Here is a 17,220-nt window from a genome sequence, read left to right on the forward strand (position 1 = left end):
CAGAGAGAGAGGGAGACACAGAATCTGAAACAGGCTCCAGGCTCCGAGCCATCAGCCCAGAGCCTGACGCGGGGCTCGAACTCACGGACCGTGAGATCGTGACCTGGCTGAAGTCGGACGCTTAACCGACTGCGCCACCCAGGCGCCCCTAATTTTTTTAATGTTTATTATTTTTGAGAGAGAGAGACAGAGTGCAAGCGGGGGAGGGGCAGAGTGAGAGGGAGACACAGAATCCGAAGCAGGCTCCAGGCTCCGAGCTGTCAGCACAGAGCCCGATGTGGGGCTCGAACTCATGAACCGCGAGATCATGACCTGGGCCGAAGTCGGACGCTTAACCGACTGAGCCACCCAGGTGCCCTCCACACAGATGCATTGTATAAACTTTTAATTTAAGAACAACTTCAGATTTGGGGCACCTGGGAGAACACTACCTTATCTGCTTTGGCGGCTGGGGAGCCTTTAGGTGGCTCCAGTGTCCTTGTGACATCATCATCATTGTTTTTTGTTTTGCTCTGTTTTTAGCCCTTCCTTACTTTCTGGCACTACAAGTTGCTCCAAGCTCACCTTGTGTATTTCTTGCCCCAGTGCTAGAACTGCCATTTCTCCCAGGAGCACTGGCTATTTTTTTCTTTTAATGTTTATTTTTGAGAGAGTACAAATGGGGAGGGGCACAGAGAGAGGGGGACAGAGGATCCGAAGCCAGCTCTGCGCTGACAGCAGAGAGCCTCACGCGGACTCAAACTCACGAACCATGAGATCATGACCTGTGCTGAAATCGGACGCTTAACTGACTGAGCCACCAGGGCGCCCTGGCACTGGTTACTTTTATTAGAGGATGATACCAGAAAACAAGATCTGGGTGCTAGGTTGTGCTGGTTGCTACTGAGGTGCACATGAATATTTAACAAAACTTTTCTTAACGTGGTAAACACATATGCATATTTACGATTTCAACTCTTCTTAGGTGTGCAGTGCAGTGGCATTAGGTGCATTCACAATGTTGTGGAACCATCACCCTCCTTCTCCAGAACTTGTTCATCCTCCTGAACTGAACCCTCTGCATCCATGAAACACTAACATTACACCCCCAACATTCTACTTTCTGTCTCTGTGAACTTGACTATTCTAGGTCCCTCGTGTAAATAAATGGAATCATACAATATTTGTTCTTTTGGGCCAGCTTACTTCACTTAGCACAATGTCTCCTAGGTTAATCCGCGTTATTGCAATGATCAGAATTTCCTTCCTTTTTTTTAATTTTTATTTTTTTAATTTTAAGTAGGCTTCATGCCCAGCATGGAACCCAATGTGGGGCTTGAACTCGCAATCCTGAGATCAAGACATGAGCTGAAATCAAGAGTCAGACACTTAACCGACTGAGCAACGCAGGTGCCCCATTAATACTTTTTTAAGAGAGAAAGAGAGAGCACACACAAGTTGGGGAGGTGAAGAGAGAGGGAGAGCATCTCAAGCAGGCTCCACCCTGTCAGAGCAGAGCCCGATATGGGGCTCAATCCCACAACTTTGGGATCATGACCTGAGCCGAAATCAAGAGTTGGTTGCTCAGCTGACTGAGTCACCCAGGTGCTCCATACATTTTTATTAATAATATATATTTTTAGAAAACATACTATGAAGAAAGCTGTAGATATTTAGAAACTATGTTCACCTACCAAATAAAGATTCAATAAAGGGGCACGCCAGATGGCTCAGTCAGTTAAGCATCCAACTCTTTTTTTTTTTTTTTTTTTTAATTTTTTTTTTTAATGTTTTTTATTTATTTTTGGGACAGAGAGAGACAGAGCATGAACGGGCGGGAGAGGGGCAGAGAGAGAGGGAGACACAGAATCGGAAACAGGCTCCAGGCTCCGAGCCATCAGCCCAGAGCCTGACGCGGGGCTCGAACTCACGGACCGCGAGATCGTGACCTGGCTGAAGTCGGACGCTTAACCGACTGCGCCACCCAGGCGCCCCAAGCATCCAACTCTTGATTTCAGCTCAGGTCATGATCTCATGGTTCACGGGATCGAGCCCCAGGTCGGGTTCCTCTCTCACTGCTTGGGATTCTCTCTCTCCCTCTCTCTTTGCCCCATCCCAGCTCACACACTCTCTGCTTCTCAAAATAAATACATAAAAACTTAAATTTAATGAAGACTAGATAACAGTAATACCGTTCTTAATAGAGATAAACTTACCTTCTAAGGATAAGATTACATTGAAGATACCAGTTGCAGAAATCATCCACTTGTAAGGATTCATCAGAAAATGAGTGGCTTAAGAAAACCACCAGACACCCACCATCAAATTTAAGCACAACTGTATCGAAGAATTTCAAGGTGTAACACAATCAAGTTGTAATCTACTGGAATATAAGCACCTATGAAAAAAGAAACATACCATAATCAGAATGCATACATCTGTTCTACAAATATTTATTGACCACCTGGTTCTCTCTTCCCTCCTACACCCAAGTTTTAAATCTGGGCTTCTTAACCATGACTCTAACGGGCAGGAGTCTTTTAGTATGCTTCAAGAATCATTTGGGGACTTGCTAAAGATGCAAATTTCCAGAGATTCTGAGCTCTCAGATTCCAGCGGGGCCCAGAAAATGGCATTTTAACAAGTTCCCACACGATTCTAAAGTCAAAGGCCCCAAGCTCAATTTAAAAAGCTATTTTGCTTGTGTCGAAAGTGAATTTATTAAATTTAGGGGTTGGGAAAATGTACAAAATTTCATGTTGTTAAAGAAAAATTTCAGGAGTGAGCCTATGAGCAAGGACAAATCTTTATTTAGGTTTGCAAACCCAGAAGGACAATCCAAATCAGTTGGTGTGCCTGTCCAAAGAGGACAAGGAGAGGTGGTATTTTTAAGGCTTATTTTATTTTTAAGGCTTAAAACTACAGCGAGGGAGAAATTTCAGTTGGTATGGGGCACTCAGCGACTGGCTGACTGCTTTTGCTCTGTATTGTGAGACAGGTGGAACTTTCCAGGTGTCTAAACACCAAGACGTTTATCATGATTCCAGGAAGTGGCTGCTCTCTGGAAAACTCCATAAAATGGTGGCTGTTGCAAGATGGAGTCAGGGTTGCCAACCCTTCCCTGGCCCCTTCTCTTCTTCATTTCCCATTGATCAGTTATGGTGGGGGAAATTCATTACAGTGGAGTCCTTCCTTGCCCAAGTCCTTCCTTCCTCTGCCCATACTCTTGTCTCTCTCTCAAAATAAATATTTATTAAAAATTTTTTAAAAATATTTTTAAGAGAGAGAGAGCGAGCATGCAAGCAGGGGAGGGACAAAGAGAGGAAGACGCAGAATTAAAAGCAGGTTCCAGGCTCCGGGCTGTCAGCATAGAGCCCGACACGGGGCCTGAACTCATGAACCCATGAGATCATGACCTGTGCCGAAGTGGAACGCCACCCAGGTGCTCCAAATAATATAAATAAATATTAAAAAAAAAAAAAAAAAAAAAGAGTTGCATGCTCTTCTGACTGGGTCAGCCAGGCACCTGCCTTTTTATCTTTAAAAAACAGTTGTAGTTTGATAAGATTATAGCAACCAGCTAATCCAAAGATGAGATTTACGTCTGTAGAGACCACACTAGGTCCCAGGTGGACATATCTTACAGAGGAAGTGAAATTAGGGATAGGAATAATGTCAAAACAGGGAAAGGAAGTTGAAGCCAATGGAGTTAGGATGCCTCTGGGGTGGAGGAGCGATGGTTAGAGGCACTGCACGTGATCCTAATCTATGGGGCATTTTTACTGAACGAAGAAGAGTTAAAAGGGGGCATTTAGCATATGGTTGGGATGTCTGCTGAGTGGGTTATGATGACACGCAACAATTCTTCAGCGGGGGTGGGGGGGATTCCCCCGGGCTATGGTTGGGACAGCTTAATAATGGGGTTAGTATTCCAATCAGAGGCGGTTCTCTGTTTGATGGAACTTAGTAGTAACAATATTGTTAACTGGTTTTTCATCTTGAATTTGTATAGGAGTTGAGAACAAAGGGTAGAGACTATAGGGTGTCAAGTCTTATTATTATTTTTAAAATTATTGTTTTAAGTAATCCCTATCCCCAACGTGAGGTCTGAATTCACAACCCCAAGATCAAGAGTCGCATACTGTACCGACTGAGCCAGCCAGGTGCCCCAGTGTCAAGTCTTATTAAAGCCTAAGAGTTAATAAGGAAGTCTTCAGTTAAGAACTTGAACCAACGGAGCAGGCAGAAGTCATGAATGACTTCAGGCCTATCTTGGGTGGTGGAAACAAGACAAAAGGAAAAAAATGAGAATTCAAGTAAAAGGAGGGTTCTGGCTTGGTCCTAAATTTTGGGTATCAGCTTTTGGGATCAGACATTGTCTCCTTCAGTTCTGGGTTTCTGAAAGTTGTTTTCAGAATCTGGAGCCCTTTTTAAACGAGAAACATGAATCTATACATGAGTCAGCCCCTTGTAGCTTTGCTGCACACAAGGCGGTTAACAATACCCGATAAAGTCCTTTCCATTTCAGCCGTAAAGAATCTCTAAGTTGATGTGTCCTCCAATAATATATTAGATCTCCAGGCTTAAGGTTGTATTTTGTCTCTCAGGAGCACTCTTTAAAATGAATCTTGAACAAATGTGGCCTTCCATATATATTCTGTACTGAAGAATTTCTCCTTATAACAAAGTAGAGGGCAAGGGATCCTCAACTATGTTCATAGGGCACTCGGTGATGATTTTGAATGGAGACAAGTGAGCCCTTCCATTAGGGGTAGATCTTAGATTTAAAAGGACAAGAGGCAAAGCTTTGGGCTGCGGTAGACCAAAGGCAGAGGTTGGTTTGGCCGACTGAGTTTTGATTATGCCATTAGAGTGTTCAACTAATCCTCTGAATATCGAGGATGGGAGGTGCAATGAAAATGTTGAGAGATGGCCAGATTTTGCAGACCTCTCAGACAGTATGACCAGAAAAAAATGTGTTCCTCAATCACCGTGTAGCTGTCAAGGAATACCCCAATTGGGAATGATTTTTTTTCTAATAGGTTTCTGGCCACTGCTTTTGCTGTTGCTTGAGTGCAAGGAAATGCCTTGGTCTGGTGAGAAACACACAGATCATTACCATTGAGGAAGCTGGATGAAATCAATCTGCCAGATGTCAAAAGGCCCACTGGGAAGAGGAACTTGACCTAATGCAGTGTGATATGGTTTCCCAGGATTGTGCAAGGGGCTAAATTGTACATTTTGAAATATTTGTTGGGCAATAGTCGGAGATGGCTTCCAACAGTATTGTGCCCATAGGACCATTTTATTTGTGCCCCATAGGTCATACAGATAGACATTTGTGAATCAGAAGTTTGAAGTGTCATATCTTTGTGGGCCGGGTCAGCATAATGATTGACCTTGGCTTCAGGGGTATCTTGTTTGAAACGGGCTTGAACTTTTATTAACAGATAAGCTGGAGGGAAGGAGAATGGTGTCAAGTTGTTTTAATATGTAACTTTTTAAAAACATTTTTATTTTATTTTATTTTGAAGCTTTATTTAATTTGAGAGAGAGAGGAGAGCGCACACAAGCAAATGAGGGAGGAGCAGAGAGAAGGAGAGAGAGAATCCCAAAATCTGTATTTGGGAATTTCATGAAGGTCTAATCAAGGGGTAAGTTATGAGTCAGTTACAAGGATGCAGTCACAGGATGTGTTCAGTTGAGTTTTGGAGGGGTAAGGGACATAAGGTAGAAGGACTGAGAGGGGGACAATGAGAGACTAAAACGTTTGGAGAGCAAAGAAACCAGAGTTCCAATTTTCTAAGTCAACTGGCAGACAGGTGTGTGTGGTGGGAGTCTAAGAGAGTTCTAACTGTATGTAGGCCTAACACCTATGGGGGAGAATCTAGTGTTCTTTTTTTGGTGGCAGTAATGAGTATAGAGTATACTCATATAATGAGTATACAGGTGGGTTGTCAGGGCACGGAGGCAGGGAGGTGAACCTTTGGCCACAGGGTCTAATTGAAGACTGCCATACCCTTGGGGGCATTGTAGGCCTCCATGCCTTTGGGAAAGGATGTTCAAATGGACAAAAACAAAGAAAGGCAGTTGGTAATTAGGGTGCCCTGGAGCTGCAGAAGAGGTGAGGTTTTTTTTTGTTTGTTTGGTTTTAAATTTATTTATTTTTGAGAGAGAGAGAGAGAGAAAGTGTGAGTGAGGGAGAGGCAGAGAGAGGAGAGGCAGAGAGAATCCCAAGCAGGCTCTGCACTGACAGTGCAGAGCCAATGTGGGACTTGAACCCACGAACAGTGAGATCATGACCTGAGCCAAAGTCAGACGCTTAACTGACTGAGCCACCTAGGCACCCCTGTTTTTTAAAGATATAAAGGCAGGCACCTCGCTGACTCAATTGGAAGAGCATGCAACTCTTTTTTTTTTTCTTTTTTTTTAATATTTATTTATTTCGAGAGAGAGACAGAGTACGAGCAGGGGAGGGGCAGAGAGAGAGGAAACACAGAATCCAAAGCAGGCTCGAGGCTCGGAGCTGTCAGCAGAGCCCGATGCAGGGCTTAAACTCACAGACTGCGAGATCATGACCTGAGCCACCCAGGTGCCCCAAGAGCATGCAATTCTTGATCTCAAGTAGAGTTTGAGCCCCACGTTGGGTATAGAGATTATTTAAGTAAACAAATAAACTTAAAAAAAAATAACAAAGGAGCCTCTTAAGACCATGGGATCAGGTTTGGAGTAGTAGTAGTATGGAAGGCTTAGTATGAGGGTTGAGCTGTGAGGAAATATTTGGGAATCCAAGGGCGACAGTATCTAGCAAGACCCAGGAAACCGTGTAATTGTTTTTTAGTCTTGGGGTTGAGGGACCTGGGTGAAGGTAGTAATTCTGTCTGGTTCTATTTTTAGCCCATCTGGCAGAAAGGTGGCCTAGGAATTTGACTGAGGCAGAACAGATCGTCATTTATCTTTAGATACTTTGTGTCCTTTGTTGGCTAATTGCTTCAGAAGGCATTTAGTGTCAGTGCCACAGGCCTTTAGGGTAGGAGAACATAATCATAAATCATCTATATATTGCAAAGTGTAGATATCCCAGGGAAATCAAGATCTTGTAGGTCAGCATGGAAGGTTTGAGAGAACAGGTAGGGCTTTCAGTGTATCCCTGGGGTAGGATTCTCCAAATGTGTTGTTGATTGTTCCACGTAAAAGTAGAAAGATACTGACTTTGGGGGTCGACAGGGATGCTGAAAAAGGCACTGCATAAGGCAACAACAGAAAAAGCAGTGGTTGCAGCTGGTATATTAGAAAGGGGGGTGTGGGAGTCAGGAGCAACAGAGTGACAGGGTATGACCGTACTGGTAATTGCCCGAAGGTCTTGAACAAGATACCTTCCTCTATTACAGAGCTCTTTAACTGGAAAAATGGGGGTAATACAAGGACTAGTAATGGGGATGATCAATCCTTTGTTGATAACAGGAGTTATTCTTATAATGGCCATAAGTACTGCTTAATATTGGGTGAGGCCTTTATTTAAAAAAAAAAATTTTTTTTTAACATTTAGTTTTGAGACAGAGAGAGAGAGAGAGCATGAACAGGAGAGGGTCAGAGAGAGAGGGAGACACAGAATCAGAAACAGGCTCCAGGCTCTGAGCGGTCAGCATAGAGCCCGATGCGGGGCTCGAACCCACGGACTGCGAGATCATGCCCTGAGCCGAAGTCGGACACTTAACTGACTGAGCCACCCAGGCGCCCCTGGGGGAGGCCTTTAATGATCAGTTTGAATAGTTATTGGGGAACCAAGGTTATGTGTCATATATCAGTGGAAGAGGTGGCCCACAAATGATCAGGGAGTGCATTTAGGAATGGGGGGCAGTGGACTGACTGGGGGGCAGTCCTGAACAGATCAGTAGAATTAGGAATTCTGAAGATTGAGAAGGCAGATCTAATAGCATTCCATTTTTTTGGTCAAAGGAAGTATGGGCCCAGTGAGCCTGCAAAAAATTTCTTCCTAAGAAAAGTGTTTGGGAAAGGGGGGTGGTGCACCTCGCTGGTTCAGCCTGTAGAGCATGTGACTCTTGATCTCAGGGTCCGGAGTTCAAGCCCCAAGTTGGACATGGAGCCAACTTAAAAAAAAAAAAAAAAAAAAAGCGATGGGGATGAGGGCACCCATAAAAAGGAACGGTTGCCTTGTTAAGTGCCAAGAATAAATCTAGGGGTTGAGATAATGGGATAGTTGGTGGCTGATTAAGCACCCTGATCATGGTCAGATGCTTTCGTATTCTTGAGGCAGGGGACTGGAAAATAGACTGCGGCTGAGGACTGAATAAGGTGCCCTAATGTCTGTAAGAATAAAACCTTCTTCATTCTGAATTGTTATAGGTGTTTGCTAAGAGAAAGGGAAAAATCCCCCTTTTGTCCTCAAATCTGATAAAGGGATGGTTTTTGAGATTTTTGTTCTTTTGGAACCATCGTTTATATTTCAAGTATTCCTTTTTGGAAGGTTCAGGATTGATTTATTTATTTACTTTGTACTGCCTTTTAATTTATTTTGAGGTCCCCACATATGGGGAATCATTTTGACTAAATCTGCAACTATATCAGTAGTTTTTTCTAGGGCCTCATTATGAGGAAATTTTAAATCCTGTAGGGGGTCTTCTCATCCAGCCTTATTTATGCATTCTTGGGCCTATATTGGTCCGACAAGCATGCGTACTAGTTGGTAAAGGTCGGAAGGGCCTGGATTATAGGCACTGATAGTCCAAATTAGTTGTCGGGTAAACTCTTCTGGATTTTCTTTAGGGTTAGGAAAGTCTTGCAAGATTTAGAAGTTCTGTTTAGGACCGGAGGGTCAGAGGACCAGATTACTGGGATTAGGGCTGGTGCCTTTGACTTTGAAAGGAGCTATGATGTTAGTTTTGGGAGTGTGGATGGTGGCAAGGCTGGGGAGGGAGACATTTCAAAGAATAAGAAGGTTGGAAAGACCTGCATACACTGGAGGAAATGGAAGGCGTGCAGTGGGGGGGAGGGAACTGGATGGAAGAGGAGTGGGTCATTTTTGATTCAGTATTGAGTTGTTCTAATCCTTTTCATCTTTCTTTGGTTATTGAGTTTTTTTTTTTTTTTTTCCTTTTGCGGAGGCCAGAGCTGAGTCTGTTCTTTTGGAGGCTACTTCCAAAAGTACCAATTGAAATAGGTTTCCACTGATTTGGGGAAGTAGGATAGTTTCACCTTTCCAACTGTGCTCTTAAATACACCAATTTAGGGATACCAAAGGTGCGCCCAACGGGACCAGGGAGGTTTTAAATGATCTTTAGTGATTTGAGCCCAGGTTGAGGAAACTTATAGCTCCCTGGGCCCCAGATGGCTGGTGAGTGAGAGCTCTGAGAGATTGGTACCCATTCTGCATTGGAGGAATCCTTCCCTGAATTGCTAGCAGAAAAGCCTCCTGAATTCTACCAAGGTGGGTGGTCGGGGATGTGAGAGGACCATACCTGTCATCCCCCGCTCCCAGCCCGGGATTATAGGGGCCGCCGGAAGAGAAGCAACCCTGGGCTGCGGTGCTCGCTTCTGCAGGTCCAGAGATCCGCAGGAGGTGTCTAGGTCGCTTCATATCCCAAACTCGGCTCCAAACTGTTAAGCAAAAACCTCAGGAGCGAGCCTATAAATGAGTGAAAAGGAGTCAAAGCTTTCTTTGGGTCTGCAAACTGGGAAGGGCAGTCCAAGTTAGCTGGTGTGCCCGTCCGCAGAGTTGTTTTTAAAGCTTAAAGCCCCAACGAGGGAGAAATTTCAGCTGGAAATTCAGTTGGTTGCCGAGTAATCGGTTGACCTCTTTTGCCTCACTATTATGAGACGGGGGAACTTCCCGGGTGTTCAAACCTCAGGATGTTTATCATGATTTCAAGAGGTGGCGGCTCGTCGGGGAACCCCACAAAATGGTGGCCGCCGCAAGATGGAGTCAGGGTTGTCAACCCTTCCCTGACCCCTTTTCTTCTTTGGTGTGAACCAGCACACGCATCCTTTGAAGACGCTACTATACCACCCGATTCCCAAACGGCGTCTGAGAATTGACACTCTCGCTGCGCGGCCAGATCCCTTCGCTGCGGAGGGCGATTCGGCCACTCCCAGACCACTAACTGCACTTTCGGTACTCGTTCAACTTAACTGTTCCATTTAGCAGTTTCTGTCTTCGTGCAAAAAGTCAGAAAAATGGAAAATTCATTCTCTTCGGGGATGCTGTACCGTCGACGCTCAACGCACGTGGATTAATTTCTTAAAACAAAAGCAAAAACGGAAAAGGAAAAAAAAAAAAAAAAAACAACCCACCAACACACTGCCCGTGGCGAATCTGCTTCTCCCAATGTAAAGCTCCGCTCAGGCGGGCAAGAGGGATCTACCGGCGTTCGGAGTCTGGTGCTGGCTTCCGTGGGAAGGGATCCCGAGCCTTTCTGAGGTGAGTGGGAGCGGCTTGGTGGCAGCAGGGCCCACTCCGGCGGGAAGGACGAAAGAATTCGGCCCGGACAGTGCGCGCGCTCCTGTCAGGGCCGCCATGTTGAAGCCTGGCAAACGGGAAGCCCTTTTAGGGTTGTGTTGCGGGAAGCGAGGGCGGTAGCTGGGGTGGAAGAAGGACCCCTTCTCCCCTTCGCCCACTGAAAAGGCGAGAGGTCGGGGAGGGCCAGCCTCGAGGGCCGGCGGTCAAGGAGGGGGGACTGCGGGGCTACTGGGGTGTAGGCTTCCCGCCCCCCCCTCCGACTTCCGCCTTCGCGTCCACCGCGCCACTGCGCATGCTCTGGAGAGTTCCGTCGGTCCGACTTCAGTTCTGTTTCCTACCTGGATGCGAAGCGCGGGAATATGCGAACTCGGCGGAGTCAGTAAGGAGAGGCACGCTTTGTTCGGTGGTTTCTTAATTAAGTGACCTGTATCGTAATGTATACTTACAAAGCACCTTCACGGACACTGCTGTTTCTGATCTTCACAAAAACCTAGTCGAGTGGAGTGTAGCTACATTTTACAGATGATTTAAATTTTTCCCACGATAGGACTGGGTCTTAAACCTGGTCTTCTGTCTCCGGATCCAGCGTTCTTTTTCACTTTCCACACTTCTGTCTTTAATGATTAATTGCCCCTTCCGCCTCCATCCCGCACCACTCATCTCTCACATCTCATCCCCGTTTTATGAAATAATGACATGAATCTAAAAATCCAAACAAAGTGTAGGAAACCTCAACATAATGCGGCAAGGGAGGGAATACTCCCAGAAAGACGAATGGGAAGCCGTGAAGCCTGCTGCTCTCTTGGCATTTACTGCTTTAAAATTAATTATTAATTAATTAATTAATTGTTTAGAGAGAGCGTGCACAAACATGGGAGGGGCAGAGAGAGAGGGAGAGAGAGGTTCTGAAGCGGGCTCTGTGCGGACAGCAGAGAGCCCGAAGTGGGGCTCAAACTCTCGAAGGGTGAGATCATGACCTGAGCTAAAGTGGGACGCTCAACGGACTGAGCCACCCAGGCGCCCCCCAAAAGAAAGCCTTTTTGTGTCTTTCATTCCTCACCGGAGATGGCATTAATAGTAAAACCTAGATCCTGACAGTTTTGGGAGGTGAGGGGAGTTAAGTGCTTAGCATAGGGCCTGGCACCTCCTATGTCTTCAAGTTAACAATAATTACTATTATCGTCCTTGTTGTTTTCCTGCAACCCTGTGATGGAGGGTGGGGAGTGCGGCCCAGAGTGGTAGGGCCAGTAGAATGGAATTGTTAGAGAATACTGGAGCGGGAGAGAGTCGACATCGTGCTCTCTCTTTTCTTTTTTCCTTTCTTTTCTTTTTCTTTTCTTTTCTTTTCTTTTCTTTTCTTTTCTTTTCTCTTTCTGTCTTTTTTTTTTTTTTTTCTAATGTGGAGAAATTCCAACCATGAGAGAAAAGAGACCCAAGAGTTAGAGGCAGCGCCCAGAGGGCCCTGGAAATCCTCTCTTTGTCTCATTGCCCCAGCTGTTCCTCATCCTTTCACTGATAAGGGTGCCAGAGAGGCGCTTCCTCCAAAGTTGCTGGTTAGTGCTGGCAGTCATATACCTCCTTTTACAGTTTGGTGGCAGACAGTATAAAGTCGTTTTGCCTCTCAGTTCGCAATGAAGTCATCTTTTTTGTCTGATTTGGACAAAAGAAAAATTTCATTGAATTTTGATTGGAGTTAGTTCAGTTCCCCAGTGTTTATCAGGCAGTGTCGTAGAATCTGGAGATAAAGTGAAGCAGACACTAGACTGAAGAATGTTTACTGTGCGTTCGGGAAAACAGACTGAGCCACTCAGATGCCCCATATTTTAATAAATAAATATGGAAAGATGTTATGAATGAGGATAACTATATACATTTGACAGAGTCCTAGTTTTATAATTTTTAAATTTTTATTATTACAAAATTTTTAAAAAATGTTTATTTATTTTTGAAGGAAAGACAGAGCGTGAGCAGGGGAGGGTCAGAGAGAGAGGGAGACACAGAATCCAAAGCAGGCTCCAGGCTCTGAGCTGTCAGCACAGAGCCCGACGTGGGCTCGAACTCACGAACCATGAGATTGTGACCTGAGCCGAAGTTGGACACTCAACCGACTGAGTGACCCAGGCATCCCTAAATTTTTCTTATCTTTATTATTTTTGTATTAAAATTTTTAAAAATGTTTATTTATTTTGGGGGAGAGAGAGAGACAGAGCGTGAGTGGTGGAGGGGGCAGAGAGAGAGGGAGACACAGAATCCAAAGCAGGTTCCGGGCTCTGAGCTGTCAGCATAGAGCCTGATGTGGGGCTCGAACTCACGAACCGTGAGACCGTGACCTGAGCTGAAGTCAGACGTCCGACCGACTGAGCCACCCAGGTGCCCAAATCCTTATTATTTGTAAAAGTAAGCTCTACAGCATGGGGTTGAACTCACAACCCCTAGGTCAAGAGTCACCTTCTCTACTGACTGAGCCAGCCAGGTTCCTGGAGTCCTGGTTTTTGTTTTTGTTTTTATAAGTTTATTCATTTATTATTTCTGAGAGAGAGAGCGGGGGCTGGGGGGAGCGAGGTCAGAGAGAGAGGGAGACACAGAATCCGAAGCAGGCCACAGGGTCTGAGCTGTCAGCACAGAGCCCGACACGGGGCTTGAACTCACAAATCGTGAGATCATGACATGAGCCAAAGCTGGATGCTTAACTGAGTGAGCCCCCCCAGGCGCCCCTGGAGTCCTAGTTTTAAGGTAACATATTTCAGTATTGGCTCTAAAGTTTTACGGAGGTGGTCATGTGAGCAGTAGCAGTGTCTTGAAATGTTGGCAAGTATTATTCCAGCAGATTCACCAGAATGTGAATCAATTACCATGTATCAGCCTCTCCTCTGAACTTAAACTTTCCACCCTCTTTCAAAAAAATTATCATGTATCAGATAATTGGAGTATGCTTGCAGGCTAAAATTACCATTGCAATCAATTCCCATGCCTAGAGGCATAAACAGATTATCAGCCAGGGAATTGGGAAGAAATCCCATATTCCTTTTTGAACCTGAGAGCCTGCTGTTGCTGAGTCACTGTAGTTTTAGCTTTGCTACCTGTTGCAAAATACTACATTAAAAGCACCATTTTCCCTTGTAGTTTTTTTTTAAGTCCTTATCTTTCTATTCTTTTAATGATGCGTACCAAAACATTTGCAGATGAGCGATGTAATATCTAGAATTTCCTCTAGAGTAATCTAGGAATGGGGATGTGAGTTGCCGCACAGATGAAACCAGGCTAGGCACGTGTTGGTCAGAGTCAGGTGATGAGTTTGTGGAGGGTTATGCCATTCTCTAAGTTGGTACGTGTTCGAAATTCTTGGTAGTAAAGTTTTTAAAAACACCATTTTCCGTTAGCAGTTTCCAGGCTGGTTTTCCTATGACCTTTTTTTTTTTTTTTTTTTAAATGTTTGTTTATGTTGGCGGGGGGAAGGGCAGAGAGAGAGGGAGACAGAGGACCCAAAGCCGGCTCTGCGCTGACAGCAGAGAGCCCCATGTGGGGCTCAAACTCATGAACCGAACCATGAGATCATGACCTGAGTTGAAGTCAGACGCTCAACCGACTGAGCCACCCAGGCGCCCCTTAGGGCCATTTTAAAGTCTGAAAGGCAAGCCTGGATGTTGATCTGTGTTGCCACGTTATTATATAATTGGTAAGTGCCCTGAGATGATAACCTGGTCCATACACAGATGGACCACACTCAAGCACGATGCCCTCTGCTTCTTCCCGGGAGGGACGGAGGAGCAGCAGGTGAGAGCATCCTGGAGCCCCGCTGTCTGGCTTTGATCCCCATTCTGCCCACTTTCTAGCTGGGAGGCCTCAGGCCCTGGGAATCGTGCTTCCTTCCCTATTGAAGGAAGGGGTGAATAGTAGTATCTGCTTCGTGGGGTTGTTGTAAGGATTAAATGGGTAGCTCGTAGTAGGTGCTCCCTAAAGGTTGCTGTGATCCCTCCTAGAACATGAACGATTGGATGCCCATCGCCAAGGAGTATGACCCGCTTAAAGCTGGCAGCATTGATGGCACCGATGAAGACCCACACGATCGCGCTATCTGGAGGGCAATGTTGGCACGATACACCCCCAACAAAGGCGTCACGGGAGACCCCCTCCTCACCCTGTTCGTGGCAAGACTAAACCTGCAGACCAAAGAGGAGAAGTTAAAGGAAGTATTTTCTCGCTACGGGGACATCCGGCGGCTTCGGCTGGTGAGGGACTTGGTCACGGGCTTTTCGAAAGGCTATGCCTTCATCGAATACAAAGAGGAGCGTTCTCTGATCAAAGCTTACCGAGATGCAGACGGCCTGGTTATTGACCAGCATGAGATATTCGTGGACTACGAACTGGAAAGGACCCTCAAAGGGTGGATCCCTCGGCGCCTTGGAGGAGGTCTGGGGGGGAAAAAGGAATCCGGGCAACTGAGATTTGGGGGGCGTGATCGACCTTTTCGGAAACCCATTAATTTGCCAGTTGTTAAAAACGACCAGTACAGAGAGGTAAAAAGGGAAAAGCGGGAGCGATCTCGGTCGCGAGAGAGACACTGGGACTCTCGGACGAGGGACCGAGACCATGACCGAGGCAGGGAGAAGAGATGGCAGGAGAGAGAGCCAACCAGGGCGTGGCCAGAAAGTGACTGGGAGAGAGAGAGGGACTTCAGAGATGACAGAGCCAAGGGGAGGGAGAAGAGGGACCGAAGTAAGTAGAGGCTCACCAGCACCGCCAGAGCCCAGACAAATTCGCCGCGGAGGCACAGAGAGATGCGTGGCTTTTATACAAAGTGTACGTCCAGTGCTTGAATAAAACTTGCTGGTGGTGATGGGGTCTGGAGTTGAGTTTTCTTTCCAGTCTAGAACCCAGGTTTAAGCTGAACACGCTGATATTACGGGGTTTCTCCTCTTCACCTTGTAGTTCTAGGGACCCATTACATTTATTACAGTCGTGTCCTCACCGGCAGCCATACAGAAGGGCACGTGTACAGAGCCACCACTCTGGTTTAATTTGGCAGTAGAGAGCTTGTTTTGCGATTCTCCTTTTCTCCTGTCTACTGGAATTGACCGTTTTGAGGGGCTGGCAAAAAAGAAGTGACGACCGAAAATCCTTTGCATCGCTCTGACTCCTGGGAACCCGAATCTGGCTAGATTGTTGGGAAAGTGGTATCTTTCCCATCTGTATATCTGTAGCGTACAGGCCTGCCGAACTGAAATAAAAATGGGATAGAAAAGTGAATTCAGGGAGAACGTCCAGACCTTCGTACCAAAGTCAGTGTGAGCAGTGCTCTAGGTCAGCAATCAGCTACCCTTGAACAAATAGAACTCCATTCTTGAGCCAAATGCTGACTGCCTTTTTTTCCTGTTTTTTGGCAGGGAGGCTGGTATTTAAAGTGAAAAACCAAAGTTGCAGGGCTATGGGGTTCTGGTTTATGGCGGCCTTCCAGCCCTTTGAAAAGATGAAGCTCCAAAGAGAGTGAAATGAAAATGAGGAAAAGCCAGTGAAAGGTTTCTGTCTGGTTCTGATGGACTGATTTGTCTTCTCCCTCTTGGACACCTGGCCTCCCATTTGTAGGAGGGCTGCATAGATCATATCGACTATAACTTCTTCTGAGGGCTTTGAGTACCAGGCTGTTCACGTGGTTTTAAAAAAAGTGACACTTAATGTTTCTGTTTTAGCAATGGCTGTATCTTTGCAAGTTCAGGGTCTTAAAACTCAGGATGTTTCATGCAAAGCAAACAATTTAGTATCGAGACTCAACACATTCACGACTAGGTTTTTGCATTACGAGTATGAATCTCTTTGTTATGTAGGGAACCTGCCCTATGTTAAAACTGCTGTTAGCTGTTAGAACAGTTTTATCTATTTTTTTTAATTTTTTTTTTTTTAATGTATATTTATTCTTGAGACAGAGACAGAACGTGGACAGGGGAGGGGCAGAGAGAGAGGGAGACACAGAATCCGAAACCGGCTCCAGGCTCTGAGCTGTCAGCACAGAGCCCGACGTGGGGCTCGAACTCATGAACTGTGAGATCATGACCTGAGCCAAAGTCGGACGTTTAACCGACTGAGCCACCCAGGCGCCCCAAGAACAGTTTTAGAAAAATAGGCTCTTTCCTTTGTAGATTTCCAGTGCAGAATCTTACCACGTCCCCCATGTCTCAGAAAACAGCCGTTCAGGAACACCCTTCTGATTTCACACAGGTTGTACAAAGGGCTCCCTATTACAGCACCAAAAGTGCATTATGGGCTTGAGCTGGTAGGTTTTCCAGCTGAACGAGCACTCCACCCTGGGGGTGTGTTGTGAGACAGCACTGGAAGAAAGAGATCCAGTCGCGGTGCTTACATTGTCCAAGCCAGCAGCTGTCAACCCTGGGTCCCAGAACATGGATGGATTAGACCCCTCAGACCGCATCCTTGACATTGAGGCTTCATCTTGTATGGGCCCTGGTAACTAAACAAAACAAAAAAATTGGTAGAGCCCCCACAGCAGAGACCTTAGCAGTAGCCACACAACAAAGGCATGCGGCTTCTCACCTGGCAATTTTTCTAGTTTATTCTGCAGACTGACGCATGGGTGTGAAAGTGTGCAGTGCTAAAGGAAGCTCCCTGTCCATCCGTGGGGTCTGGACAAACATGAAAAATGACACATCTACGTGGCAGACGGGTCCTCCATTTCGCACTATTACATCTGGTGCTGAAAGAGTCTTTGTTGTGGGGCACTGTCCTGGGCATTGCAGGATGTTGAGCACCAT

The 17,220-nt window shown here is 45.8% G+C and overlaps 2 protein-coding genes across 3 annotated transcripts in view; one reads left to right on the forward strand and one right to left on the reverse strand.

Annotated features, from left to right (window-relative positions):
- The window catches only part of RILPL2 (Rab interacting lysosomal protein like 2), a 36,557-nt gene extending 26,962 nt beyond the window's left edge, over positions 1-9,595 (reverse strand). For both annotated transcript variants that reach the window (XM_058691437.1, XM_058691436.1), the window contains exons 1-2: positions 9,459-9,595; positions 2,196-2,377 (exon numbers count right to left, since the gene is read on the reverse strand). The gene's annotated coding sequence lies outside the window, so the exon portion shown is untranslated. The remainder of the gene's footprint in view (positions 1-2,195; positions 2,378-9,458) is intronic.
- A 692-nt stretch (positions 9,596-10,287) lies between these two features.
- On the forward strand, positions 10,288-15,293 carry SNRNP35 (small nuclear ribonucleoprotein U11/U12 subunit 35). The gene is made up of 2 exons (XM_058691434.1): positions 10,288-10,417; positions 14,437-15,293. Exon 2 carries the CDS (start codon positions 14,440-14,442, stop codon positions 15,178-15,180), a length of 741 nt encoding a protein of 246 aa, XP_058547417.1. The 5' UTR covers positions 10,288-10,417; positions 14,437-14,439; the 3' UTR covers positions 15,181-15,293.
- Positions 15,294-17,220: the final 1,927 nt, after the last annotated feature.

Source organism: Neofelis nebulosa, chromosome 11, assembly GCF_028018385.1.
Source record: "Neofelis nebulosa isolate mNeoNeb1 chromosome 11, mNeoNeb1.pri, whole genome shotgun sequence".
Classification (NCBI taxonomy): Eukaryota; Metazoa; Chordata; class Mammalia; order Carnivora; family Felidae; genus Neofelis; species Neofelis nebulosa.

What these genes read in the sequence shown, in the direction of transcription:
- SNRNP35 (XM_058691434.1), top strand. Translation starts at nt 14,440, where the DNA reads ATGAACGATTGGATGCCCATCGCCAAGGAGTATGACCCGCTTAAAGCT.